Genomic DNA, 27,123 nt, shown 5'->3' with positions numbered 1-27,123 from the left:
GATGCTTCAGTCATATCTCAGTGGTTTGTAATCTGAAGACAAAGCACATCTGTGCAACTGAAAAAGGACCCTGGGGGGCTCTGTCTGGAAGTGTTCAAACTCCTTGATGATCTCCTCTGCTTTCCTTGTCCTGATGTCCTGTACCCTTTACCTTTATGAAAGTCTCCTTGAGTGAGCTTCGGAGTAGCCCGTGGAGTTTTGAGTCCTTTCCATTATCCAACCCTGTTCAGTCACCGCCCTGTCTGTCCCCTCTCTCCCCAACACATACACACTCTTTGCTCCCTCTGGTGGTGAATTTAAAAAGAATAAACTGGAGATGGTACTTGGCTTTGCTCTGCCCTTCCTCTTCCTTGGAAGTCACTGCCTGCCAGTGGGAGCACAGATTTTGCCACGCTCCTCCAGGAGCAGGCCTGCCACCGTGCAGGCTGACGTGAGTGGATGAATCTGCCTAATCCGGGGTTCAGGACTGGCAGGTCCATCAGGCTCTCATTCTATGGTAAATCCTCTAACCCAGCCCTCATCAATAATAAAAGTGGTATTTTGACCTCCTATCTAACTCACCCTTTTAGTTTATGTTTAAAGTTGTTGAGCACAGGCAGAGAAAAGGTGTGCTATCTTCTGCCCCACAACCCACAGTCCCTGCCAAATAACCCAACAGAAGTAATTATGTCCATCCCTCTGCAAGGAGGCTTCATATCTTTCAGCAAGGGATTCATGACCAAAAAAGGTTAAGACTGCCATTGTAGGAGCCCTGGGAGGAAAAAAATAAGCGCTCACTCAAACAGAGTCCCCCGTTCATTGATAGCCATAATAATAGGCTATCTACCCTAACTCTTTTTCGCTAGTGATCATTAGCTTTGATGACTGCCTTTCAAAGACATTCAAAGACCTGGCCCCTCTTAACAAATGCCTGGAAAAGTACATTTGCCCACTAATTCAAGAAGCATAGGGGGGACCTTCAAGATGGTGGAGGAGTAAAACGTGGAGATCACCTTCCTCCCCACAAATACATCAGAAATACGTCTACATGTGGAACAACTCCTACTGAACACGTACTGAACGCTGGCAGAAGATCTCAGACTTCCCAAAAGGCAAGAAACTCCCCACGTACCTGGGTAGGGCAAAAGAAAAAAGAAAAAACAGAGGCAAAAGAATAGGGACGGGACCTGTACCAGTGGGAGGGAGCTGTGAAGGAGGAAAAGTTTCCACACACTAGGAAGCCTCTTCACTGGTAAAGATGAAGCTTCAGAGCTATGGAGGAGAGCGCAGCAACAGGGGTGCAGAGGGCAAAGCGGAGAGATTCACGCACAGAGGATCAGTGCCAACCGGCACTCACCAGGCCGAGAGGCTTTTCTGCTCACCTGCCGGGGCAGGTGGCGGCTGGGAGCTGAGGCTCGGGCTTCAGAGGTCAGATCCCAGGCAGAGGACTGGGGTTGGCTGCCTGAACACAGCCTGAAGGGGGCTAGTGCGCCACAGCTAGCCGGGAGGGAGTCCGGGAAAAGGTCTGGACCTGCCTAAGAGGCAAGAGACCATTGTTTCGGGGTGTGCGAGGAGAGGGGATTCAGAGCACTGCCTAAACGAGCTCCAGAGATGGGCGCAAGCCGCGGCTATCAGCTTGGACCCCAGAGATGGGCATGAAACGCTAACGCTGCTGCTGCAGCCACCAAGAAGCCTGTGTGCGAGCACAGGTCACTATCCACACGCCCCCAAGGAGCCTGTGCAGCCCGCCACTGCCAGGGTTCCGTGATGCAGGGACAACTTCCCCAGGAGAACACACAGCATGCCCCAGGCTGTTGCAACGTCACGTCGGCCTCTGCCACCACAGGCTCGCCCCGCATTCCAATTATAACTACTGTACCCCTCCCACCCCCCCACCTGAATGAGCAAGAGCCCCCTAAACAGCCACTGCTTTAACCCCCTCCTGTCTGGGTGGGAACAGATGCCTGGGAGCAACCTACACACAGAGGCGGGGCCAAAACCAAAGCTGAACCCATGAGCTGTGTGAACAAAGAAGAGAAAAGGAAATTTCTTTGTGCAGCCTCAGGAACAGCAGATTAAATCCCCACAATCAACTTGATGTACCCTGCATCTGTGGAATACCTGAATAGACAACGATCATCCCACAATTGTGGCGGTGCACTTTGGGAGCAACTGTAGACTTGGGGTTTGCTGTCTGCGATTGACTTCTTTCTGATTTTTATGTTTATCTTAGCTTACTGTTTAGCATTTGTTATCATTGGTGAATTTGTTTATTCGTTTGGTTGCTCTTTTCTTTTTTTTTAAAACTATTATTATTTTTTATAATAATTTTTTTAAATTATTATTTATTTAATTTTTATTTTTTCTCCCTTTTCTTCTGAGCCGTGTGGCTGACAGGGTATTGGTGCTCCAGCCTGATGTCAGGCCTGAGCCTCTGGGTGGGAGAGGCAAATTCAGGACACTGAACCACAAGAGACCTCCCAGCCCCACATAATATCAAATGGCGAGAGCTCTCCCAGAGATCTCCGTCTCAATGCTATGACCCAGCTCCACCCAACAGCCAGTAAACTCCAGTGCTGGACGCCCCATGCCAAACAACTAGCAAGACAGGAACACAACCCCACCCATTAGCAGAGAGGCTGCCTAAAATCCTACTAAGTTCACAGACACCCCAAAACACGCCACCAGACGAGGTGCTGCCCACCAGAAAGACAAGATACAGCCCAACCCACCAGAACACAGGCACCAGTCCCCTCCACCAGGAAGCCTACACAACCCACTGAACCAACCTCACCCACTGGGGGCAGGAAACAAAAGCAACAGGAATTATGAGCCTGGAGCCTGAAAAAAGGAGACCCCAAACACAGTAAGTTAAACAACATAAGACAGAGAAATGAGCAGCAGAAGGAGAAGCAAGCTAAAACCCCACCAGACCAAACACATGAAGAGGAAATAGGCAGTCTACGGGAAAAATAATTCAGAGTAATGATCCTAAAGATGATCCAAAATCTTGGAAATAGGATGGAGAAAATACAAGAAATGTTTAACAAGGACTTAGAAGAACTAAAGAGCAAACAAACAATGATGAGCAACACAATAAATGAAATTAAAACTTCTCTGCAAGGAATCAATAGCAGAATAACTGAGGCAGAAGAACGGATACCTGGAAGATAATATAGTGGAAATAACTGCCACAGAGCAGAATAAAGAAAAAAGAATGAAAAGAATTGAGGAGAGTCTCAGAGGCCTCTGGACGACATTAAAGGCACCAACATTTGAATTATAGGGGTCCCAGAAGAAAAAGAGAAAAAGAAAGGGTCTGAGAAAATATTTGAAGAGATTATAGTTGAAAACTTCCCTAACGTGGGAAAGGAAATAGGCAATCAAGTCCAGGAAGCGCAGAGAGTCCCATACAGGATAAATACAAGGAGAAAAACGCCAAGACACATATTAATCACACTAACAAAAATTAAATACAAAGAAAAAATATTAAAAGCAGCAAGGGAAAAGCAAATAACAAATAACATACAAGGGAATCCCCATAAGGTTAACAGCTGATCTTTAGCAGAAACTCTGCAAGCCAGAAGGGAGGGGCAGGACATACTTAAAGTGATGAAAGGGAAAAATCTACAACCAAGATTGCTCTACACAGCAAGGATCTCATTCAGATTCAAAAGACAAATTAAAACCTTTACAGACAAGCAAAATCTAAGAGTATTCAGCACCACCAAAGTAACTTTACAACAAATGCTAAAGGAACTTTTCTAGGCAGGAAACACAAGAGAAGGAAAAGACCTATCAAAACAAACCCAAAACAATTAAGAAAATGATAATAGGAACATACATATTGATAATTACTTTAAATGTAAATGGATTAAATGCTCCAACCAAAAGACATACACTGGCTTAATGGATACAAAAACAAGACCCGTACATATGCTGTCTACAAGAGACCCACTTCATACCTAGGGACACATACAGACTGAAAGTGAGGGGATGGAAAAGGATATTCCATGCAAATGGAAATCAAAAGAAAGCTGGAGTAGCAATTCTCATATCAGACAAAATAGACTTTAAAATAAAGACTATTACAAGAGACAAAGAAGGACACTACATAATGATCAAGGGATCAATCCAAGAAGAAGATATAACAATTGTCAATATTTATGCACCCCGCATAGGAGCACCTCAATACAGAAGGCAAATGCTAACGGCCATAAAAGAGGAAATTGACAGTAACACAATAATAGTAGGGGACTTTAACACCCCACTTTCACCAATGGACAGATTATCCAAAATGAAAATAAATTAAGGAAACACAAACTTTAAATGACACATTAAACAAGATGGACTTACTTGATATTTATAGGACATTTCATCCAGAAAAATCAGAATACACTTTCTTCTCAAGTGCTCATGGAACATTCTCCAGGATAAATCATATCTTGGGTCACAAATCAACCCTTGGTAAATTTAAGAATATTGAAATCATATGAAGTATCTTTTGCAAGCACAATGCTATGAGAGTAGATATCAATTACAGGAAAAAATCTGTAAAAAAATACCAAACACATGGAGGCTAAACACTACACTACTAAATAACCAAGAAATCACTGAGGAAATCAAAGAGGAAATCAACAAATACCTAGACACAAATGACAATGAAAACACGACGACCCAAAACCTATGGGATGCAGCAAAAGCAGTTCTAAGAGGGAAGTTTATGGCAATACAATCCTACCTCAAGAAACAAGAAAAATCTCAAATAAACAACCTAACCATACACCTAAAACAATTAGAGAAAGAAGAACAAAAAAAATCCCTAAGTTAGCAGAAGGGAAGAAATCATAAAGATCAGATGAGAAATAAATGAAAAAGCAATGAAGGAAATGATAGCAAAGATCAATAAAACTCAAAGCTGGTTCTTTGAGAAGATAAACAAAATTGATAAATCACTAGACACACTCTCCAAGAAAAAAAGGGACAAGACTCAAATCAACAGAATTAGAAATAAAAGAGGAGAAGTAACAACAGACACTGCAGAAATACAAAGGATCATGAGTGATTACTGCAAGCAACTATATGCCAATAAGGTGACAACCTGGAAAAAATGGACAAATTCTTAGAAAAGCACAACCTTCTGAGACTGAACAGGGAAGAAATAGAAAATATAAACAGAACAATCACAAGCACTGAAATTGAAACTGTGATTAGAAATTTTCCAACAAACAAGAGCCCAGGACCAGATGGCTCCACAGGTGAATTCTATCAAATATTTAGAGAAGAGCTAACACCCATCCTTCTCAAACTCTTCCAAAATATGCCAGAGGGAGGAACACTCCCCAACTCATTCTACGAGGCCACCATCACCCTGATACCAAAACCAGACAAAGATGTCACAAAGAAAGAAAACTACAGGCCAATATCACTGAGGAACATAGATGCAAAAATCCTCAACAAAATACTAACAAACAGAATCCAACAGAACACTAAAAGGATCATACACCATGATCAAGTGGGGTTTATCCCAGGAAGGATACTTCAATATACGCAAATCAATCAATGTGACAAACCATATTAACAAACTGAAGGAGAAAAACCATATGATCATCTCAATAGATGCAGAAAAAACTTTCGACAAAATTGAACACCTATTTATGATAAAAACCCTCCAGAAGGTAGGCACAGAGGGAACTTACCTCAATATAATAAAGGCCATATATGACAAACCCACAGCCAACATCGTTCTCAATGGTGAAAAATTGAAACCATTTCCTCTAAGATCAGGGACAAGACAAGGTTGCCCACTCTCACCACTGTTATTCAACACAGTTTTGGAAGTTTTAGCCACAGCAATCAGAGACGAAAAAGAAATAAAAGGAATCCAAGTTGGAAAAGAAGATGTAAAGCTATCACTGTTTGCAGACGACATGATACTATACATAGAGAATCCTAAAGATGCTACCAGAAAACTACTAGAGCTAATCAATGAATTTGGTAAAGTAGCAGGATATAAAATTGATGCACAGAAATATCTTGCATTCCTATACACTAATGATGAAAAATCTGAAAGAGAAATTAAAGAAACACTCCCATTTACCATTTCAACAAAAAGAATAATAAACCTAGGAATAAACCTACCTAAGGAGACAAAAGACCAGTATGCAGAAAACTATAAGACACTGATGAAAGAAATTAAAGACGATACCAACAGATGGAGAGATATACCATGTTCTTGGATTGGAAGAATCAACATTGTGAAAATGACTCTACTACCCAAAGCAATCTACAGATTCAATGCAATCCCTATCAAACTACCAATGGCATTTTTTCACAGAACTAGAACTAAAAATTTCACAATTTGTATGGAAACACAAAAGACCCCGAATAGCCAAAGCAATCTTGAGAAAGAAAAGCAGAGCTGGAGGAATCAGTCTCCCTGACTTCAGACAATACTACAAAGCTACAGTACTCAAGACAGTATGGTACTGGCACAAAAACAGAAATATAGATTAATGGAACAGGAAAGAAAGCCCAGAGATAAACCCACGCCCATATGGTCACCTTATTTTTGATAAAGGAGGCAAGAATATACAATGGAGAGAAGACAGCCTCTTCAATAAGTGGTGCTGGGTAAAATGGACAGCTACATGTAAAAGAATGAAATTAGAACACTTCTTAACACCATACACAAAAATAAATTCAAAATGGATTAAAGACCTAAATGTAAGGCCAGACACTATAAAACTCTTAGAGGAAAACATAGGCAGAACACTCTATGACATAAATCACAGCAAGATCCTTTTTGACCTACAGAAATGGAAATAAAACAAAAATAAACAAATGGGACTAAATGAAACTTAAAAGCTTTTGCACAGCAAAGGAAACCATAAACAAGACGAAAAGACAACCCTCAGAATGGGAGAAAATATTTGCAAATGAAGCAACTGACTAAGGATTAATCTCCAAAATTTACAAGTAGCTCATGCAGCTCAATCAAAAAAACAAACAACCTGGGCTTCCCTGGTGGCGCAGTGGTTGAGAGATCGCCTGCCGATGCAGGGGACAAGCTTTCATGCCCCGGTCCGGGAAGATCCCACATGCCACAGAGCAGCTGGGCCTGTGAGCCATGGCCACTGAGCCTGCGCGTCCAGAGTCTGTCCTCCGCAACAGGAGAGGCCACAACAGTGAGAGGCCCGCTTACCACAAACAAACAAACAAACAACTCAATCTAAAAATGGGCAGACCTAAATAGACATTTCTCCAAAGAAGGTATACAGACTGCCAACAAACACATGAAAGGATGCTCAACATCACTAATCATTAGAGAAATGTAAATCAAAACTACAATGAGGTATCACCTCATACCAGTCAGAATGGCCATCATCAAAAATATGTACAAACAATAAATGCTGGAGAGGGTGTGGAGAAAAGGGAACCCTCTTGCACTGTTGGTGGGAATGTAAATTGATAGAGCCACTATGGAGAACAGTATGGAGGTTCCTTAAAAAACTAAAAATAGAATTACCATATGATCCAGCAATCCCACTACTGGGCATATACCCTGAGAAATCCATAATTCAAAAAGAGTCATGTACCACAATGTTCATTGCAGCTCTATTTACAATAGCCAGCACATGGAAGCAACCTAAGTGTCCATCGACAGATGAATGGATAAAGAAGATGTGGCACATATACACAATGGAATATTACTCAGCCATACAAAGAAATGAAACTGAGTTATTTGTAGTGAGGTGGATGGACCTAGAGTCTGTTATACAGAGTGAAATAAGTCAGAAAGAGAAAAACAAATGCCGTATGCTAATACATATATATATGGAATCTAAAAAAAAAAAAAATGGTTCTGATGAACCTAGGGGCAGGACAGGAATAAAGACACAGACGTAGAGAATGGACTTGAGGACATGGGGTGTGGGAAGGGTAAGCTGGGACGAAGTGTGAGAGTGGCATGGACTTATATATACTACCAAATGTAAAACAGATAGCTAGTGGGAAGCAGCTGCATAGCACAGGGAGATCAGCTCGGTGCTCTGTGGCCACCTAGATGGTGGGAGGGACACGCAAGAGGGAGGGTTTATGGGGATATATGTATACATATAGCTGATTCACTTTGTTATACAGCAGAAACAAACACAACATTGTAAAGCAATTATACTCTAACAAAGATGTTACAAAAAAGAAAAGAAAAGAAAAAAAGAGCATAGGAATGCAGACCAGACATTGCACATGTATATACATCACTAGCCTTACTGAGGTGGGATCAGGTGAAAACATGACAAAATGAGAAGAGATTAAAAAGGGGGGTGAGAGACCACTGCTATGGACTGAATGTTTTGTCCCCCTCCCAAAATCCTTATGTTGAAGCCCTAACCCCCAGAGTGGCTGTATTTGGAGATGTGGCCACCTAAGGAAGTTATGGTTAAATGAGGTCATAAGGCGGACCCCTGAGCCAACAGGATTAGCGTCCTCACAAGAAGAGAAGCCAGAGAGCTCGCTCATCCATCTACCCCGCTTCCTGTGCACACAGGCCAAGGAGAGGTCATATGAGCACTGGCCAGAAGGTGGCCATCTGCAACCCAAGAAGAGAGCCCTCACCAGACACTAACCCTGCTGGCACCTTGATCTTGGACTTCCAGTCCTGTGAGAAAATACATGTCTGTTGTTTACATCTGTAGTACTTTGCTGTGGCAGCTCTAGCAGACTGATAAAACTACTAAAGACTTCTTTACCCCCTGCTCAGCTGTTTCTTGGGCCGATCATGATTTTAAAGTTTTCTTAAATACAACTTTCTCTTCCTTTAATTTAGATTTATTTTCCTTTGCTCTAATGTCAATGGAAATGCAAAATAGTATGGCTTTTTCCATACATCTACTCTTATTATTCTCACCTTTTTATCAATCTACTAAGCAATATCTAACTAGAAAAGATACCCATATAGCACTGAAAAAAAAATTACTGAAAAGCCAAAGTAAATTAAATTTCTTACTTATTCCTTTCCAAGTGAATAATATGCTCTTTTCCTTCAGCTTGAATGACATAAGATACCTAAATGCACAAAGGAGAAAAGAACAATAAAACACTATCTTCTAAATAACTTTTCAACAACAGAAATTCCATCCTGAATGAAAATAACTTGGTACTGACTAGAACTATTTTATGAAAGAACCTTAAATATACTCGTAAATCATAAAAATATACTCTGATCATCCCTACCTTCCTTTAATAAACTACTGTGGAAAACAACCTGCATGTTTATCTAAACTCTTCTTAAATTCATTTATAATTGAGCTATAACTTAAGGGATTATTTTTACTAAGTCCATCCCTGTATTACCTATAGTATAAAGTAGTTCTTCCTTTTGTTTTAAATGAAATGAACCTCTTAGTTTCAAAAGATATTCCCTCGTTCTGGTTAGACGAAATTAATAGCGTTTTATGATTTTATATCTTCACATGGCTCAACACATTTCATCGCTTCTAAACAGACTTTCCCCCTCATGTGAACACCTTTGAAATCCGGATACATCGTACAGAGGCAGAGCAGTCTAACTGGTAGCACTCTGTTCCTTTCTTAATTAGTGGTACATTAAATAACAGTGTGATGAGGCAACTTACACTTACACATCCTCAGCTTGTGGGATCCTCTTCTCTACCTCAAACACTAAAATAACTTGCCCAGTGACTCACTGTTTCATTAGCAAGAAGCACTTTAATGTGATCTCTAGAACCAGGGGATTCAACTTTGCCATAATTCTAATAAAAAAGACAGTCATGGAGGGACTCAACAAATAATAATAGTATCAGGAGTGTCCTCTTATTCTCCCTACTGTTTCTGGACTCTAAGTGAATGTTTTGCCAAGAAACAGCAGGATCTCCTTTCCTAGGGCAGTTCAACATCTGACTTCTAAGGCCAAGACTGAGATCCAGGTCCTGGGGTTCTGCTTCCACATCCTGTGTGGGGACCTCAGGACTCTGCCATCTACCTCTCTCTCCACTGAGGCATCAAAAATACCAAGCTCCTTCCAACGCCACAGTTTTGGAGTGTGCGTTTCTATCCTTTCTGCTCTTGGACAAACATAGGATGTAAAAACATCACAGTCATATCCTCTGAGAAGAATTCTGAGAATCTGAGAATTGTTTTGTGATATTACATTCTTCCCCCAAACAGCTGCCTGGGTTGCTCATTCCCTTCCTTCTGGTCTTTGCTCTGCTCCAGGGTTACCTTCTTAGTAAAGTCTTCCCGGGCTGTCCTATTAAAAAACACAAACCGTCCTACCCCCTCACCCCCACCCCCAATTCCAACATTCCCAACCCCCTCCCTGCTTTAATTTTCCCCAGAACACTTCTTACCATCTTAAGTAATCTCTATTATTAATCTATATTGCTTATTTGTCTCCTCCTCTCCTCCCACAAGAATGGAAGCTCCACAGGGGCATGGAGTTTGTTTTGTTCACTGCCATATCCCCAGTGCTTAAACAGTGCTTCCACGTCTTCCCCAAATATTTATCAGGGTGCATGCAGGACATTTACTACAATCCCAAGTATCTATGTGTGCAGTGTTGATAAAGGTCATCAGAGACACGATAAAGTAGAAAACATCGTCCCTGTGCTGCTAAGTGAAGAAAAGGGGAAAAATAACAATGAAAACACAAATTAATTCTACTCTAAAGGCAAAACAAAAATCAAAGAGTAGAATGTCCGGTTCAAAACAAGGAAAAATTATAAACTGTTCCACTGGAAGGAGATCTTAGAGTCATTTATTCCTTACTTATAAAGAAGTAAATGAAGACGAATGATCTACCCAATTCGTGGTAGCACCCAGAGGGAGGGCTAAAGCTAAAAGCTCCTGACGCTAACTCCAATGTTCTCTTCACTATGCCTAGTCCCTAAACAATGGACAAGCTGCCTTATCGTTAGAAATATATCGGCAATTCAGAGGTAATAAGCTAAACTCTCTATCCTTCATCACCTGTTACTGTTAAACTATAATAAAGTTAAATTATACTTCTATAAAGTTGAAGGGTTTGCAAAGTCAGTTGATATCCAAATATATTATTTCTGAGCTTTACAGTAAGAGAAAAATAGTATAAAAATTAATTTTTGTGCATTGGTTACCCTGTTAGCATATTATGTTTCTTCTGATATGGAGATAAAACTCACTTTTGAGCAAACATTCCCAGATATGAAATACATGCATATAACATACTACTATTCTCCAGTGTCAGTAAAGATACAGCATGTAGTACTCTACCTGTCACACACTGAGAGAGAGGTGAATTCTTATTCTTATAACAAGACCACTGTAACCATCACCAGTCAGGTAAGGGTCAGAAATCTATGTAACCAGCATCCTACCCTGGTCATAGAATTTTACTTAACTGACTATTTCATCCTCTTATGTTTCAAGTTGATTATTTTGTCTTTAAAAAAAAAAAAAAGCTACTAAGGATCAGTATGTCACTTTACTAGAATAATGTCCAATGGACACCAGTGCCGTAATCACTGGCTGACATTACTCACTGAACCAATCACTCCTGAAAATAACACCCTGTCTTAAAAAAAGTGAAATTTAAATACATATATATTTCTCAAGAGATAACTTACCTGCTCTGAGTAGGGCCTAGGGGCTTCTCTTCTTTCTCTAGTTAATCTCCAAGGAGTTATTATTTCATAAGAAGAGAGATGGGAGGTCTGTTGAAAGCCTACAGAAAAAGGAATAACAAACATTATATAACAACTGAACCTGAAAAACTACATGTCCTAAAATACAATGGAAATCAAAAGCTGAATGTTCAATTCATAGAAAAATCATCTGATGTTCCCACACTAAAATATATATAGTTTTATACAACGTTTTATAGGAAAATAGCAATATACTAGATAAGTATGAGGGGGAAGAAATGTATTTCTTAAAAAAGGATGTCGGCCTTTATCCAAACAGTATATACACAGCAATCATTTTCAAACAATTTTTAGCTATAAACCCTAATCCCTTGTCTTAAAAGAAATCTTAAGGCATAAACACAAGGAAAAAACTGCTCCAGTGGGGAAATGGAGGGAAGGCATCTAGAACCTGGCACCGTTTACTACTGTCTCTTTTCCCACCCTCACCCAACATGAATGATACCCTGAGATGGTACGGGGATACTTACAATACGGCCAAGGACAATAAGAGGGAAAAGTTACTTTTAATGCCTGATGGATTAACTCTAATAAATACATACCTAACAATGTAGCAATTATCTCCAATGAAATTACTGCCACTAATCTGTCCTAAAAAGTTGAATAGATAAAATGTATTAAAAATAAAGTACTCAGAACCATCATGCAAGACTTCCTCCCAATTCCAATCCTGTATAGCTCATTACACAGTGGAGTCACGTCTGAGTGGGGCCTGGGTTCTAAACTCATCACTTGAGAGGGGAGAGGGATAAACTAGGAGTGTGGGATTCACAGATACACACCACTATATGTAAAACAGATAAACAACAGGGACCTACTGAAAAGAACCTGAAAAAGAATGAATATATGTATATGTATAACTGAATCACTTTGCTGTACACCTGAAACTAACACAACATTGTAGATCAACTATAATTCAATAAAATTTAAAAAAAAAAAACCAAGGACCTACCATATAGCACAGGGAACTATATTCAATATCTTATAATAATCTATACTGGAAAATAATCTTTAAAAAAAAAATATATATATATATATATATATATATATATATAAAACTGAATCACTTTGCTGTACACTTGAAACCAATACAATATTGTAAATCAACTATACCTCAATGAAAAAAAATAAGTAAATCTACCTAAAAAAATTAAAATGAAAATAAATAAGTAAGTAAAACAATGAGCAGAAAGCCATGTTGATTCATTGCATTGAAGCAGTCAAGCAGGATTTATGTATAAATACAAAGTTTTATTGTTAGGTTTCCATTTTGTATTTTTGAAATTATCAAAGGTATTAAATAATCATATATTATTTAAAAAATAAGATAACTAGAAAAAAAGTAAAGTCATCACTTAAGCAAAATTTGGGTATAATTAAAATGGCCCATTCAAATCCCTTAGGAAGGTACACCCCATGTTGGCATCTGATACAGTCTCTCAATACATCCAACACATCTCTTCTTCCTCCAGCATAACTGCCAATGATGGCATGTCAGTTTGTTCAGAGAACTTGACGAAGTAGATGGTCACCATCTAAGGACCACGGATGAAAAACCTCTATCTCTATATATCTCCATATACCAAAACCACATTTGTTATGAGGAGGCTTGAGAATGGCATACACAAACAGAAACACTGAGGGAAGAACAGATTCACAGCTTCTACTCAGTGGGGATCAATTCAGGAAATAAATTCATTAAGTAGAATTTCTTGAACAGATAAATGCCATGAAAAGGAGGAAGAGGGGACCATTATAAATTAAAAGAGCCATATAACCAAATGCAATATCTGGACCTATCTGGATCCTAGTTAAAATAAATCAACAGAAAAAAAAAAATTCTGAGACAACCAGGGAAATTTTATAGATATGTGATCTGTATAGATATGTGATGATCTTGAGGAATTAGTATTAATTTTTTAAGCGTAATAAGCATATTGTGGGTAATGTTTTCTTTAAAAGTCCTTATGTCATAGAGATTCATTCTGAATATTCAAGGGCAACATGATATGACATCCAGGATTCGCATCAAAATAATCCAGTGTGCGTTTGAGGGATGAGATATATGAAACTATATTAAAACTGGGTAATGGGTACAGAGGAGTTCATTACTCTTCGCTCTACTGTTTTGTATGTTTAAAATTTTCAATAGTAAAATAATTATTTTTTAAGTAGTTATCTATAGGGAGTGGGATGAGAGGAGAGACTTTTCACTTTATAAGCTCTGTATTATTTATAGTGTCTATGAAACATTACAATTATAACATATATCATATATATGAGACTATAAGATGTGTCATAACAAACATGTAAGTATCATAAGTAAATGTACCAAACTTGTTTAAAGCAGCTACCACGATGGAATAGAACCAGAGAGTAATGAGATAAGGACTCAGACTTTATTTCCTGTACTCATGCATGTCCGTATTGTTTGAATTTGTTTTTATAATGAGTATTTTGAAACCCCAAATTACCATTGAAATTAAAACGGGGAAAAAGGAGAGTTTCTTCAATTAAAAAAGAAAAGCACAAACTATTTAAAGTACTGATTATCTACTATCTCAACACCTCCTGTCTTCCCATCAGCCTCATTAACCTCGCATCCAGACTATGATACCGTCTCACTCCCGCTCTCTCCTCTCCTTTGGATCCAAGTTCATTCACTCCTTAATTGCCTTATGCCTCTCAGATTTCTCAAATGCAAATTAAAATGAAGCATCTTCACCTAACCTTCCACAAGCTAACACTGTACATAAAAATGTCTATAACCTTGTCTAGTTTGGAATTTTTAAAGATACAATGTAAACAGGAAAATATAAATTAAATCTCATTCAGTACAACATGTCATACTAACACTCTGCAAACTCTTTACCCATCAACCCCTTAAATCTTATTAGGCATAACATACCATCTAAATGGGGCTTCACGTCATTACATAAAAATACCAGAAATAGACTCCAATACTCACAAAAGCAACCAGGGGCTGGCTGATCTAAGGCATACTTACGACATACTATGATAAAATATCCTTCAGATATTTGGAGTTGCCAAATGGGAGCCGTGTCAAAAGAAATCTGTGGCCTTGATAGAAGCAGGCTTCAAATCACTAAGTAGAAATATCCTTCATCCTAAATTAACTGAGGTACAGGACTATTTCCTCACCCAGAATAAACCTTTCAAGGACCTTCAGTTTTCTCAAATTCCTAAAAACACAAATTTCAATATTATCCTTAATATTTTTCTTTTAGATCATGGTAATTTGTTCAACTACTAAGACAGTCACTCTAGAAGTAATGGCAGGAACAGATGGCAGGAATAAATGCTTTCAGTGAGTTACAGAGGAGAAGCTCTGTGTGATAAAAAAAAGTCAATCATCCTGTGCATTTATATGCAACTTCCTATGATTCTATAATTATTTCAAAATAAAAGATTTCTTAAGTAAATCCTTACAGGCAGGGATTAAAATGTTAATAGGCTCAGGCAACTCTTATACTAGAAGCTAAACAATATGCAACTAAACTGAAATCTTTTCATCACAACTCAGAAGCAAACATCACAGAGAAAAAGAAATGCGTCAGAAACGACAACTACAAATGAGCAGGCACATATTTAAAGAGCTCTCATTTTGAAACATGTTAAGTGACTTTATAAGGTCACATAGCTAGTTTCAGGCCAGGACTGAAGCTATGGATCTTTTACGAAGATGGTTAGAGAAGAATGAAAGTCCAATAAAGGAATATAAGACACATTCTACCCTTTCTCCCATTTTAATGCACAATTCTTGTTTTGAAAAAAAAATTAAAATGAACCTTTTATTTTTTAAAGGCTTTCAAAATTATACCGCCCCAAAATAACTTCTATTTACATATAAGAGCTGTTATTCTGATACTGACTTCTTGGTTTTAAAATCCAAGGATCCACTTTCTGAATGCCATAGGAGTTCCAAAACATCATAAGAAATGCACATATTTTGGTTATGTCATTGAAAAACAATATACACTGGTTGTATGAAACCCCTTCTTCCTGTATTTTTTCAACATTCCTTCATCCCTAGTCCTGGCTTATTTTTATTCTTTTTCCCGTTCATACCTTGCATAGATTTTCCCCAAATTCCTTTTATTTTTTGTTTTTAATTCCAAATAGTAGCACTTGCTCGTGGGAATCTAGAGATCAAGTTTCCCATGTCACTATAGAGGACGTGCATCAACAGTATTTGTACTATAAAGCTTCAGCCTCAGCACTATTGACATTTGAGGCCAGAAAATTCTTTGCTGTGGGTGTTTTTCTGTGCAATGTAGGATAGTTAGGAGCATCCCTGACCTCTACCCACCACTGGCCAGAAGCACCACCAGTGTGACAACTAAAACTATCTTCCAGATGCCTTCTGGGGGCAAAATCACCCCCCCTGAAAACCACTGGTATAGAGTTCACAATGAAAACTAAAATCTTAATACAATCAGCTCCATGGAAAATACAAACTATTTTATCAGAATTTGATGCACACCATCAAAAGTCACATTACTAGAAAACATGGGCTGGAGATAAAAGTAAGAGTTGAGGGCTTCCCTGGTGGTGCAGTGGTTAAGAATCCGCCTGCCAACGCAGGAGACATGGGTTCCAGCCCTAGTCCGGGAAGATCCCACACGCCACGGAGCACCTAAGCCCGTGTGCCACAACTTCTGAGCCTGAGCTCTAGAGCCTGCGAGCCACAACTACCAAGCCCGCGCACCACAACTACTGAAGCGCACGCACGTACAGCCCGTGCTCCACAAGAGAAGCCACCGCAATGAGAAGCCTGCACACCGCAACGAAGAATAGCTCCCGCTCGCCACAACTAGAGAAAGCCCGTGCACAGCAACGAAGACCCAACACAGCCAAAAATAAATAAATAAAATAATAAATAAATGTATTAAAAAATAAGAGTTGAAACATGAAACTTAAAGTGTCTTAAATTTAGTAAAAGAAAGAAAAAGGTGTTAGTTGCACTTCTTTCTTCCTTTAACTCCTTAGATATTTTTACGTACTGTGTTTTGGAGGAAGCCTAAATACATGTTTTGTAATAGCATCTGAGAAACTGAGTCCCCCTAAAAATGAATCCCCTTACTTAGTTTATGATTAATCTCTCTATTCAAAACTTTATCCCCTTTCTTGCCCTCTCTGACCTCAATCCTGTGCTAACTGAACACTAATCAACCAGAGTTAGATGACTGAGATTGCTGTCGTTGATAACATCATTATGTGCCTAAAACTGCTATTGTAGATACTACTATCATTCACGTACAAACTCAGGTTGCTTCTCCGGAGCAAGATGCCCTCATAGACCCCCAGCCATGGACCACCTGGCCAGAGAATGTAAACCAGAGGCATTCTGACTCCCAAAACCAGGATTAAGAAATGTCAGAAGATGATGATTAATCCCAGCATCTTTGTTCTTCCCCTTTAAAAAAAACAAAACAAAACACTTCACTCAAAAAGCCAAGCTGGAGTGGATCTGAGACTTATCTTCCACTCTCTTGCTTGGCGCCCTGCAACATACCCTTACTTTGCTGCAAACACCCGCTGTCAGAGTTTGACTTTCTGTGCCCTGGACACAGAAGCCCTTCCTCGGTTACAACTGTAGACGGATATAAGTTAAAAGAATTCTACCTAATTGCAAAGCAAACAAATGTAAACCCTCAGCCAAGGGCTTTTCTCCTTTCCTTCCCACCTATTGTGTAAACAGAGAACCACCCTTAAGTACTTTCACTATAGAAAATAAACCTGCGTTTCACATACAAGATGAAGAAGATAATTCTGTTGTCTGAGTTATTTCTTGAAGAGAAATTGCAATTAGATCCATAAATTGCTGTATTTTGGGCCATATCTTTCCATTCCATTCACAAGGTCAGTGCCCAGTAAACATATATTATATATTAATAGCTATCTTCAAACATAATTATAATTTCCACTGTTACGTCCTACATTCTGACATTTTTTGCGTTATAATTTGTTTTTACATTTACTCAGTTTTACATTTAAAAAGAAATAGGGCTTTTGCTATTGTTTGTTTGTGAGTGGCCCTTTGGGAAAAACACTCACCATTTATAAGATTTAATGCCCTAAAGAATTTAAATTCCTCTACCAAGGAATTTAAGTTTCTTGAAACCAAGGATGGTACCTTACTCATCCCCTATTTCCTGCACTGGTACAGTAGATATTCAACAAATGTATTGAGTAAATGACCTCTTTTGATCTTTACAGCTATACATACATAGATCTCATAATTGCAAATGATTCTGTACAACCTAAAATAAGCTTTATTTTTTATGATTAGCACCTTTCATATCAATTTTCCACAAATCCTCACGGCCCACAATTTGTCATGTTAATGCAATGCCACATTTCACTGTATGACTCTATCATTGACTGCTTACCCTCCCCTCGGAAGCAGCCAATGTGTCAATGGATGTGGAACAGGCTCTCCCAGGCTCTACTTGTATGAGAGTTCTTAGGGGCTACTAAAGGAAGGGGTAGGGGGAACCTTCCAAAAATGAGTTAAGCCATAAAAAAATCTCATTAAAAGGAAAATGTGTCAAAAGGAAAGAAGCATTTCCCATGGATGGGAATGGGTTTTATCCTACAGTATGCAAATGTTTGGCAGTAACATCATTTTTACTTATTATAAGCTGAAATACTCTAATTCTTACGTTAAAATCAACATAAACCGATACGAAAACAACTGCATATTTAATAACTGACCAAAGTATTTATAAGTGAACTTCTCAGGTTCCCTAACTCATTCTTGAAGGGTGTGATTCAAGCAGTACCCGACACATGATCACTTTGGGGAAAACGATTTGAAATAACACTTTCACAAAATGAAAAATAAACTACAGTAATATATGAACAAGACTACACAATTCAAAGTGCAATTCAACTTTAATTGGGTCCATGTTGGCCCCATTCAAAGGCAGGGTGGTTGGGAGGTTAGTTACTGAGATACCTAGAGGACCAGATTTACTTATGCGGCAGTCCCATAGTTCTAACACAAAGGTGGCATAACTCCAAGACTCTGCTATATACTAGGCATTAAAGAAAAAAAAGAAATATCATGAGGCTATCTATGTCATATATTTGAGCTTGTGGCTATTCCAAGAAAATGCTTCCGGTTACTTAAAGCTTGCATCTTTGGGGGGATTCTACCACAAACTAGGATTAAAAAAAAAAAATATATATATATATATATATATATATATATATATATACACACACACACACACACACACACACACATATAAAGTCAACTTTGGTAAGGTAAAAATTATTTATTTATTTATTTAAATTTGGCCTCGCCACTCAGCTTATAGGATCTTAGTTCCCCCACCAGAGATCGAACCTGCACCCCCGGCCGTGAAAGCACGGAGTCCTAACCACTGGACCACCAAGGAATTCCCGGTAAGGTAAAATTTAAAATGTGTTTGGAAAACTGTCTTGGAACCCAGCAACTTGTTCTGTGCATATTTTAATTATAAATGTTTTATTTTTTTACATAAAAGTGAAACTCAAATTATCTTTATATTTAAAAGACTACATTCTCCTATTCGGCACAAACATACCAAATCCAAATAATTCACAGGCACCTAAAAACAAAATTAGTACAGACCTAAGTTCTTACCATGTAGTTCATCTTATGATTCATCATGAGTAAGCCTTAAATCTCATTTCTTCTAGAATTCTAGTCTTGAAAAACAAAAAAAATTCTAGGTCTGCACATCATAATCACTATCTTAAAAGAAGAAATCAGATGAGGTTTCATACCTGCCTGATTCCCTTTGTTATTGTTCACAATGATACAAAGTTACCTTTGTCAGCCCCAGTTTAAAAAAATATATAACGTTTACTGTGTCAGCTTTTGAGAATTTATACTACATTTCCTCATCGACACAATGTTATAAATGGTAAAAAAAAAAAAAAAAAAAATCCTACAAAACCTATTTAACTCCTAATGTAACCGGATGTGTAGGTGGTACTTACTGAGTACGCAAATTCCTCTTTCATTAGCAGAAAAGGTTTCAATGCTGCTTTAAACATCCTGTATTGCAAAAATTCGGTCAGCTGATTTTGGAAGAACATTCCCGTAGGGAAACATGAGTTGACTCACTGCACACTAGTACAAAAGCCTCTTAACTGCTCTCTCCCAGCCTCCAGTCCCTCCCTCCTATATTCTGTCCTCGACTGTGTAGCCAGTTATATTAACCGCAAATCTAGTTATGCCACATCCCTACTTAAAAAACATCCTGCCCAAAGAACTTCCTCCAGGGTAAAGTCCAAACCCCACAGCACATCACAAGAAGACTCTCCCCAGCTGGTAGCAACCTACCTTGGTTTTTTCCGTGCCTCCCTTTCATGTAGACTGCCTGGTGACATTCTCATCATTCCCTAACTATCCTCATACCTCTCCATACTCTTGCAAAAACCCTTCTGCTTAGAAAGAATTCCTATTCCTTTCCTTGAACATTCATCTATATAGATCAGTTCAAATATCACTTTGTCAATAAAACCTTCCCCTATATCCCTCAGATAGACCCAGCACATTTGGTCACCTTCTGCCCCTCCACAAGCATTGAGCTTGGTGTTTATAGGCGTTTGATAAACGCTGACTAAATTTTGAAAGCGTACACATGCTTCAGTGAGGGACTGGCCATAAACTGTTAAAGCTGCTGTTAAAAAACATAAGGATATTCCATCCATCTATATACGGGTATGCAATAAACAGAATCATGGATTACTAAAACTCCAGATGTTTAACCTACTTCCCCTTAAATGTTGGTAAATGTTAACCATATAGAATACCACAGCAAAAACCGTCTCAACCATAAAAGATTTGGTAGCTTCCCATCAATAAAGTTTCAGTATTTAGAGCTTCAAAATTCCTGCCATGGGGCAAATTTACCTAATTGAAAAAGAATAAACCAAACATAAGAAAAAACTTAAATTTAGTCCTGCACTGAAATCTTCACCTTTGAACAACTCTCAAGATAAAGATTTAGTAGAAACCCCCACTCTCCATCATACTCTATGGCTGATAAAGAAAACACAACCGTGCAAACAATAATTTAACACGAGCCAAAATAAAGAAAGAAGGTGTTTCCAGAAAGAAGCTAGTGTGTTGGCGGTTTGTTTCCACTATGTTTGGGTATCTCCAATACAAATACCTTATATATTCAAGGTTAGTTTCACAAGTCAAAAGCGATTTTACATAAATGATCTAATTCTCACTGTAATCCTGTGAGTTAAGCAGAGCAGGGATTATTCGTCCGTATTTGAGATATTACCAACCCAATAAAAAAGAAGATAAAAGACCGTTTGGCTATAGAAATGTAGCACTTCGTTTCCAAAAAAGTATTCTTACTACAACAAAATGGCCCAAGAAAAATATAAGAACCCCCCCCATTCCATCGCTAAATTTAGCTCTGTGTACCTAGTGGTGACTCCGCTAATAAAATGAACATCAAAATTTCAAATCATGATAACCTGGAGCAAAAGTTCCATCTCCCGGTCTGCTTCCCAGTGACATTGACTGTACAAGCAAGAGCAAGCTCCATTTCTCAAAGCACTTCTCAAAACCTCCACGCGCACCCAGCCTCCAAGGCTCTCAGCCGAGCCCCCGAGGTCAGGGTCGGACCCAGAGTCGCCCCGAGGGGGTCTGGGGGCCCCAGCCTTTCGCGAGATGGGGGTGGGGCGCGCCGCAAAAGGCTCTGCCCAGCATGAGACCGAGGACGAGGAACCAGACCCGAGAACAGTGACGAGAAGAATTTGGGGCGCCAGACCCCGAGCTTCGGGTCCGAGCACTGTCCACACACAGCTGAGCGGCTCCGCCTCCGACTCCGGGTTCAGTCCCCAGGCCAGGCCCCTCCACTCCCAGTCACTACAGGGTAACTCCGAGCATCCCAGCCCTAAGAAACGCGAATCCCAAAGGGTCCTGGGGGCGGACACCCACCTGACCGAGCCCCACCGAGGGCTGGGCTCACCAAGCCGAACAAGAGCAGCCACAGGAAGCAGAGGGTCCCAGAGGGCGAGCCCGCGCCCGATCCCATCTCGGCCGAGTCCGCAGGTTCCCCTCAACACTCGGTCGCCCCTGCCTCCGCCCGCTCCACCATTTCCCAGCCCTGCCGGGGCCCCAGAGCTGGCAGCGATGCGCGCGCTCGGCACTGACGCAAGTCGGCTCTGGTCCGAGCTCGCTCCCGACGCGGCGCTGGCTACACTGACGTAGAGAGCGATCCGTCCCCGGCGGGAGAACGGACTTTCTATCGGGCCCCTAAGACCCTCACTAGTCTGCCCCGCCCATCACTATCCGCCCCGCCTCCTCCCTCCAAGGCCCGCCTACTTCGGGGGTCGAGGGAGCCCATTGGAAGAAGCCATCGAGGCAAAAGAAGGCGGAGCGTGAGACCCAGAAGCGGAATTGACAGGCACAAGTGAAGCGCAGCCCCGCCTCCTGCGCAGCCTCTTCTTATTAGCTGTCGGGGGTCGGGCGGAGCGTCGAGCTGCTCTCCCATTGGCTGTTTGGCGGCGAGGAGCGGGGCTACGCGGAGAGGCCTGACCAGGCAGGGCTTGGGTCGGCGGTGCCGGCCGGGGTTTGAGGTTGAGTCCGGGTCTCCGCCACTGGGCCCGGGAAGATGGTGCTGGGTGGTTGCCCGGTGAGTTACTTACTCCTCTGCGGCCAGGCGGCTTTGCTGATGGGGAATCTCCTGCTGCTGCATTGTGTCTCTCGGAGCCACTCGCACAACACTACCGCCGAGCCCGAGCCCACATCCGCTGGCGCCGCCCACCCGGAGAGCTCCACCGGCTCCGCGAGCTGGGAATATGGCGACCCCCACTCTCCAGTCATCCTTTGCTCTTACCTGTAAGCTACGCAGTCGTCGAGGCGGGTGTAGATGGAGATGGGGCCTGGGACATATGGGTGTTATGCAGGGGAGAGGAAGGGAGGGAGGCAGGCTGCTTTTTTCCCCCAGCCTCTCTCCACCTGAGGACCTGATAAGTCAAAACGCGGGAAGTAAATATCGTGACAGGTTTCTCACTCGTCTCACTCATGCAGGGGAAAACCCTGTGTGTCGATGGCAGATCCTTTGGGATCCCCACAGAGGAGAACTAGGGAGGAGTGACATCATATAGCCTCCGGAAGAAGTATACGTGTTGTGCCTTCTCTGTCCTGCTCCCTTTAACTTAAGGAGAAACCATCGTAGGTGCTGCTACTGAGTGGGGCACAATTGGAGTAAGTTATTTGTACCTACAAGGCACTTCCTTACCAAAAAGAAAAAAAAGAATATCCTTACTGTTGCAGAGCCAAGTCAAAATTTTTAACCTCTCTTTTAAGTCAAATAAGAAAAGGCGTTTGGGAAATGCAAAGAGGGCTGGGAATCCTTTGGCTTCAATTTTGCCCTCATACCTTGTGGCTGTTTGCCTAGGGAAGAGATGAAGCCATGGCAGAGGTAGAATCCGTGTAGAAATAGGACCAGAAACACGCCCCTGGCACAACCAAAGGTCATTTGGATGGCTGTTTGGCTGTGCTTCAGCCTAACTGACAGCATTTCTTGTCTTGGGGAAGAGTCAGAATGAAATTAACCCCCAGAAAACTTAAAGAAATTTCTCTTGCCTGTTTTGATTATATACATGTAAACAGCCATTTTCAAAACCTTAATGATGATGACAGTGATGCTTTTACTGGTGATTTACAGACCCGATGAATTTATAGAATGTGAAGACCCAGTGGATCATGTTGGAAATGCAACGGCATCCCAGGAACTTGGTTATGGTTGTCTCAAGGTGGGTTTTTGTTTTGTTTTATGAGCAAACTCTTCCATAGAGAAATAGTACTGGCTAAATGCTGTTACAGAAAAGTATAAGGGGCATTAAGTTACCTTTTTGTAAAATTCATTGGAATGACTATTACTGGAAATTTTCAGCATGGCTAGGGTCAGTGGCTGAACAAGACATTTAGCTTCCTCAGGAAGAAGCAGTCTCTGTGCCAAAACTACCCAGGTGCAAAGACCAACCTGTCTTTGGTTCCTTTGGCCATTGAGATTGACAGATTTGGAACTCAAATATCACCCCTGACAGTCCTTCAAGGTATGTACTTTCCCGAAAGAGCAAAAGAAAGGTTTAGGCAGTTTCTAAAACTGATGATGGATTGAGCAGTATCTTTGTTACACATGCATTTGGAGCAAAGATCCTCTTGCCAGTGACCTTTCTTTTCACCACACAAGCAGTTTCCACTGTGTCCTTAGGAAATAGGTAGGGTCTATCAGTGTATGTCTTTGTAGGAGGTTACAGCATTCAGGAGAAGCCTTTGATAACAGTGGCCTCTTGGAATGGAAAGAAGCCATTCAGTTCCATTAATAGTATCCCTAAAGCTGGATGCATGCTTCCTAGTCAGTCTCCCCAAAACCAGTGAAGTTCACATACTTCCTCCCCACTGTGGACTCACCATTATGTATATTATGCTACATAATGCAAGTCAAGCCAGAGTCAGCTATAAGAGAATTATGGAAAATATTTTTTGTGCTAAATTAGACACAGAGGAATAAACCTGAAAGTAGTAAGGCCAAAAAGGCCACTCTTACTATCAGTCATGTGTAAAGAAATATTTTCAATACAATGAGATTTTGTTCTATGGGTAATTACTGATAAAAGTTTGAGTGAGTGTTGTATAGAGATCACTTACGTTTACCCATTTTCATTAAACACTGGGTTGATCCTGTCAAGGTTCTCGGACTGTCACTTCCCCCAGAAGTCCTGGAGGACTGTCAACATTCAGGCACCCGTGTCTTGGGGGAGGACCCACCCCTTCCATTTGAGGAATGTTTCAGCAAAAACAGTAGTGAAGCACTTAATAAGGTGCCAGTGGAGAATGTACAGCTGTGCTTTCTCTGCAAGCATTCAGTTACACAAAGGGTCAGAGGTCCTGTTCTGAAATTTTTTTCTGGAATCTAAACTTATACTATAGATGTATTACAGGCATCTGAAAATCACAGTTTTGTGACTGAAGTAAAGTCCTGAGTCAGCTGATATTCTGAGTTCTTTCCTAATGATGTTCGTTTATAATATGTATAAAACAGACCTCAACTACACGTTGACTTTTTAAATACCCATTCCCAAATGTTCAGTAATGTGCTCTTTTTTCCTGTAAATACAGGATAAAGTGTTGTGTTTATTCTAAATGGCATTTAATGAAACTGATTATAAACTTTTTTATTATATTATTAAAGAAGGCAGTCATAAGGAAAGAAAAAAAAGAGTTTATTTAAAACAATGTACATTTGGGATGGACTAATGTAAAATCACTTGAAGCACGTCGCTGCACTCCTTGCTCTTTAGCAGAGCTTTACCTCACCTTTGTTAGAATAATTATTGTCCTGAGTCAGCTTTTACTAATATAAAGATATATTTTGTGTTACTTGCTCTGGTGAGTTTGGTTGGTTGTTTTGTTTTGGTCGTTCTTCCCCAGTTCGGTGGTCAGGCCTACAGTGATGTGGAACACACCTCCGTACAGTGCCGCGCCCTGGACGGAATCGAATGTGCCAGTCCTAGGACCTTCCTACGAGAGAATAAACCTTGTATAAAGTAAGTGTTACTCTGAATGGAGTAGCTGTTACTTGGATGATGGTAGAGCTGTTTTGTCATTTCTTGATGTGACTTTTTCTTTTACCGTTAAGTGTTAAAGGGGCAGCATGATTACTACTGTGCATCCTCCATGGACACCAACAATGTAGTTATAACAGAGGGGACACTGGACAGGAGACCAGAGGCTGTGAATTCTAAATGTCTCTTTCACCAACCAGCTAAGGACCTTTGGCCACCCAGAGTCTCTGTCCTCTCATCTGAAAAATGAAGGAGTTGGACCAGATGATGTAGTTCCCAAAGTCCTAGGATAGGCATAAATCCTTTGCAGACAGCCTTAGATTTTCAGGAATAAAGATTTTATTATGAAAAGTATGGACGCTTCTCCCTGAAAATCAGGTATTACCTTAAAGAATTAGGGTTATTTCCGTGAACTCCGCTTGAAGGCACAGAACTTACATGTACCATTTGCTAATGGAGAGTCTGTGACTGTGTTAAGTGATGCTGTTAGAGCATCTGCAATTGACTGTTATCACTGTACATAAGACTGTGTACAGTCTTATGCACAGTACATAAGACCTTACAAAGAAGTCCTGTTGTTAGGTGCCACAAAACAGCAGAAAAGGAATATGGAGATCAGTGTTCATTTAAGGGAAGGTAACACCTCATTAGAGAACTACTTTCAGAACTGCAGCCTCCCTCCGGAAAGGAGCCTGTGTAGGAGGGATGGGGGCCCAGACTCCACACCTACCAGCATACCTATCTTGCAAATGTGCTTGATAGTTTCTTGTTCAGTCCAGCTCTGTATTGATTCCTAAAGGTCCTCCATACCTTAGCAAGTACTCTTTTGAGGGTCTAGACAAACTAGAGATTTTCCTTTTTGGGGGCGGGATGGGGGGCAGTTAAGAGGTCACAGAGGGACTGCCTCACCATCTTTTCACTTACGTGAAATTCACTAATCGTTAAGTGTTTTCATTTTCACGTGGTAATCATCTTCCTCTTAATTCCCTTTGTGTAGGTATACCGGACACTACTTCATAACCACTTTGCTCTACTCCTTCTTCCTGGGATGTTTTGGAGTAGATCGTTTCTGTCTGGGACACACTGGCACAGCAGTAGGGAAGCTCTTGACACTTGGAGGACTTGGGATTTGGTGGTTTGTTGACCTTATTTTGCTTATTACTGGAGGGCTGATGCCAAGTGACGGCAGCAATTGGTGCACTGTTTACTAAAAAGAGCAGCTACCGTGGCCCAGAGAGGTAAGTCTCCTGAATTCATCTCTACAGGCTCAGAACTCTTCCTTATTATCAGACCTGACCATTGCCTTCCTCTTTGGAGGGAATGGCTTTGGTTAGGAAGGTTTCTTTGGACTGTGGATTTTCAACCCAAACTTCACCTTGCAGACTAGAAATGACAAGCAAACAGTATTGTGGGTATCAAGTTTGCACCTTTCCTCATATACAAAAAATATAAAGGATAGTGATTAACTTATAAGCTGCAGGAGGGTTTCCATACACTTTATTTCTGTGCGTTGCTGTATAATCAATCCTTTGGAGCAAGTGGACCCAACAGGATAAGCAAAGTGAATATTTTTAGCCTTGTGCCTTTTGTGACCCTGAGTCCTCATGCGGTGGAGATCGGAAGCTGAACCAATGAAAATCTTCAGAAGTAGAAATGACGATGGATTTTAATTACACTGAAATTCTGACTTTCTGAGTTTAAATTGCAGAATAAATGTTGCCAACCTGGAATGCTCGTTTGGGTGTTTTCAGTAGGTAGAATGAAACTCAAAATTATATTTGTTGTGCTTAAAGCTAAGCATTTGAACTGAGCCTGATAATAAACC

At 40.5% G+C, this 27,123-nt stretch overlaps 2 protein-coding genes across 3 annotated transcripts in view; one reads left to right on the top strand and one right to left on the bottom strand.

Moving 5' to 3' along the window:
• Window positions 1-21,968, bottom strand: part of ADAM9 (ADAM metallopeptidase domain 9) — a 102,854-nt gene extending 80,886 nt beyond the window's left edge. Inside the window, exons 1-3 of one of the 2 annotated variants that reach the window (XM_019921515.3) lie at window positions 21,661-21,968; window positions 11,604-11,701; window positions 8,987-9,045 (exon numbers count right to left, since the gene is read on the bottom strand). In XM_019921515.3, the coding sequence (XP_019777074.1) occupies window positions 8,987-9,045; window positions 11,604-11,701; window positions 21,661-21,757 (254 nt within the window). In that variant the 5' untranslated portion in view covers window positions 21,758-21,968. The remainder of the gene's footprint in view (window positions 1-8,986; window positions 9,046-11,603; window positions 11,702-21,660) is intronic. The other variant, XM_019921514.3, reaches the window with a different exon arrangement.
• A 268-nt stretch (window positions 21,969-22,236) lies between these two features.
• Window positions 22,237-27,028, top strand: TM2D2 (TM2 domain containing 2). Its single transcript, XM_033848771.2, has 4 exons — window positions 22,237-22,563; window positions 23,396-23,483; window positions 25,165-25,280; window positions 26,296-27,028. The coding sequence occupies exons 1-4, from the start codon at window positions 22,337-22,339 to the stop codon at window positions 26,507-26,509; spliced, it is 645 nt and encodes a 214-aa protein (XP_033704662.1). The 5' UTR covers window positions 22,237-22,336; the 3' UTR covers window positions 26,510-27,028.
• The last annotated feature ends 95 nt before the right edge of the window (window positions 27,029-27,123 follow it).

Source organism: Tursiops truncatus, chromosome 21 (assembly GCF_011762595.2).
Source record: "Tursiops truncatus isolate mTurTru1 chromosome 21, mTurTru1.mat.Y, whole genome shotgun sequence".
In the NCBI taxonomy this organism is placed as follows: Eukaryota; Metazoa; Chordata; class Mammalia; order Artiodactyla; family Delphinidae; genus Tursiops; species Tursiops truncatus.
The sequence above is the reverse complement of the archived record's forward strand: the minus strand, read 5'-3'. Positions and strand labels throughout refer to the sequence as shown.

Coding starts and splice junctions, on each gene's coding strand:
- TM2D2 (XM_033848771.2), top strand. CDS start 22,337: ATGGTGCTGGGTGGTTGCCCGGTGAGTTACTTACTCCTCTGCGGCCAG. Junction 23,484..25,164: donor TTGGTTATGGTTGTCTCAAG/GTGGGTTTTTGT, acceptor GTTCTTCCCCAG/TTCGGTGGTCAGGCCTACAG. Junction 25,281..26,295: donor GAGAATAAACCTTGTATAAA/GTAAGTGTTACT, acceptor CCCTTTGTGTAG/GTATACCGGACACTACTTCA.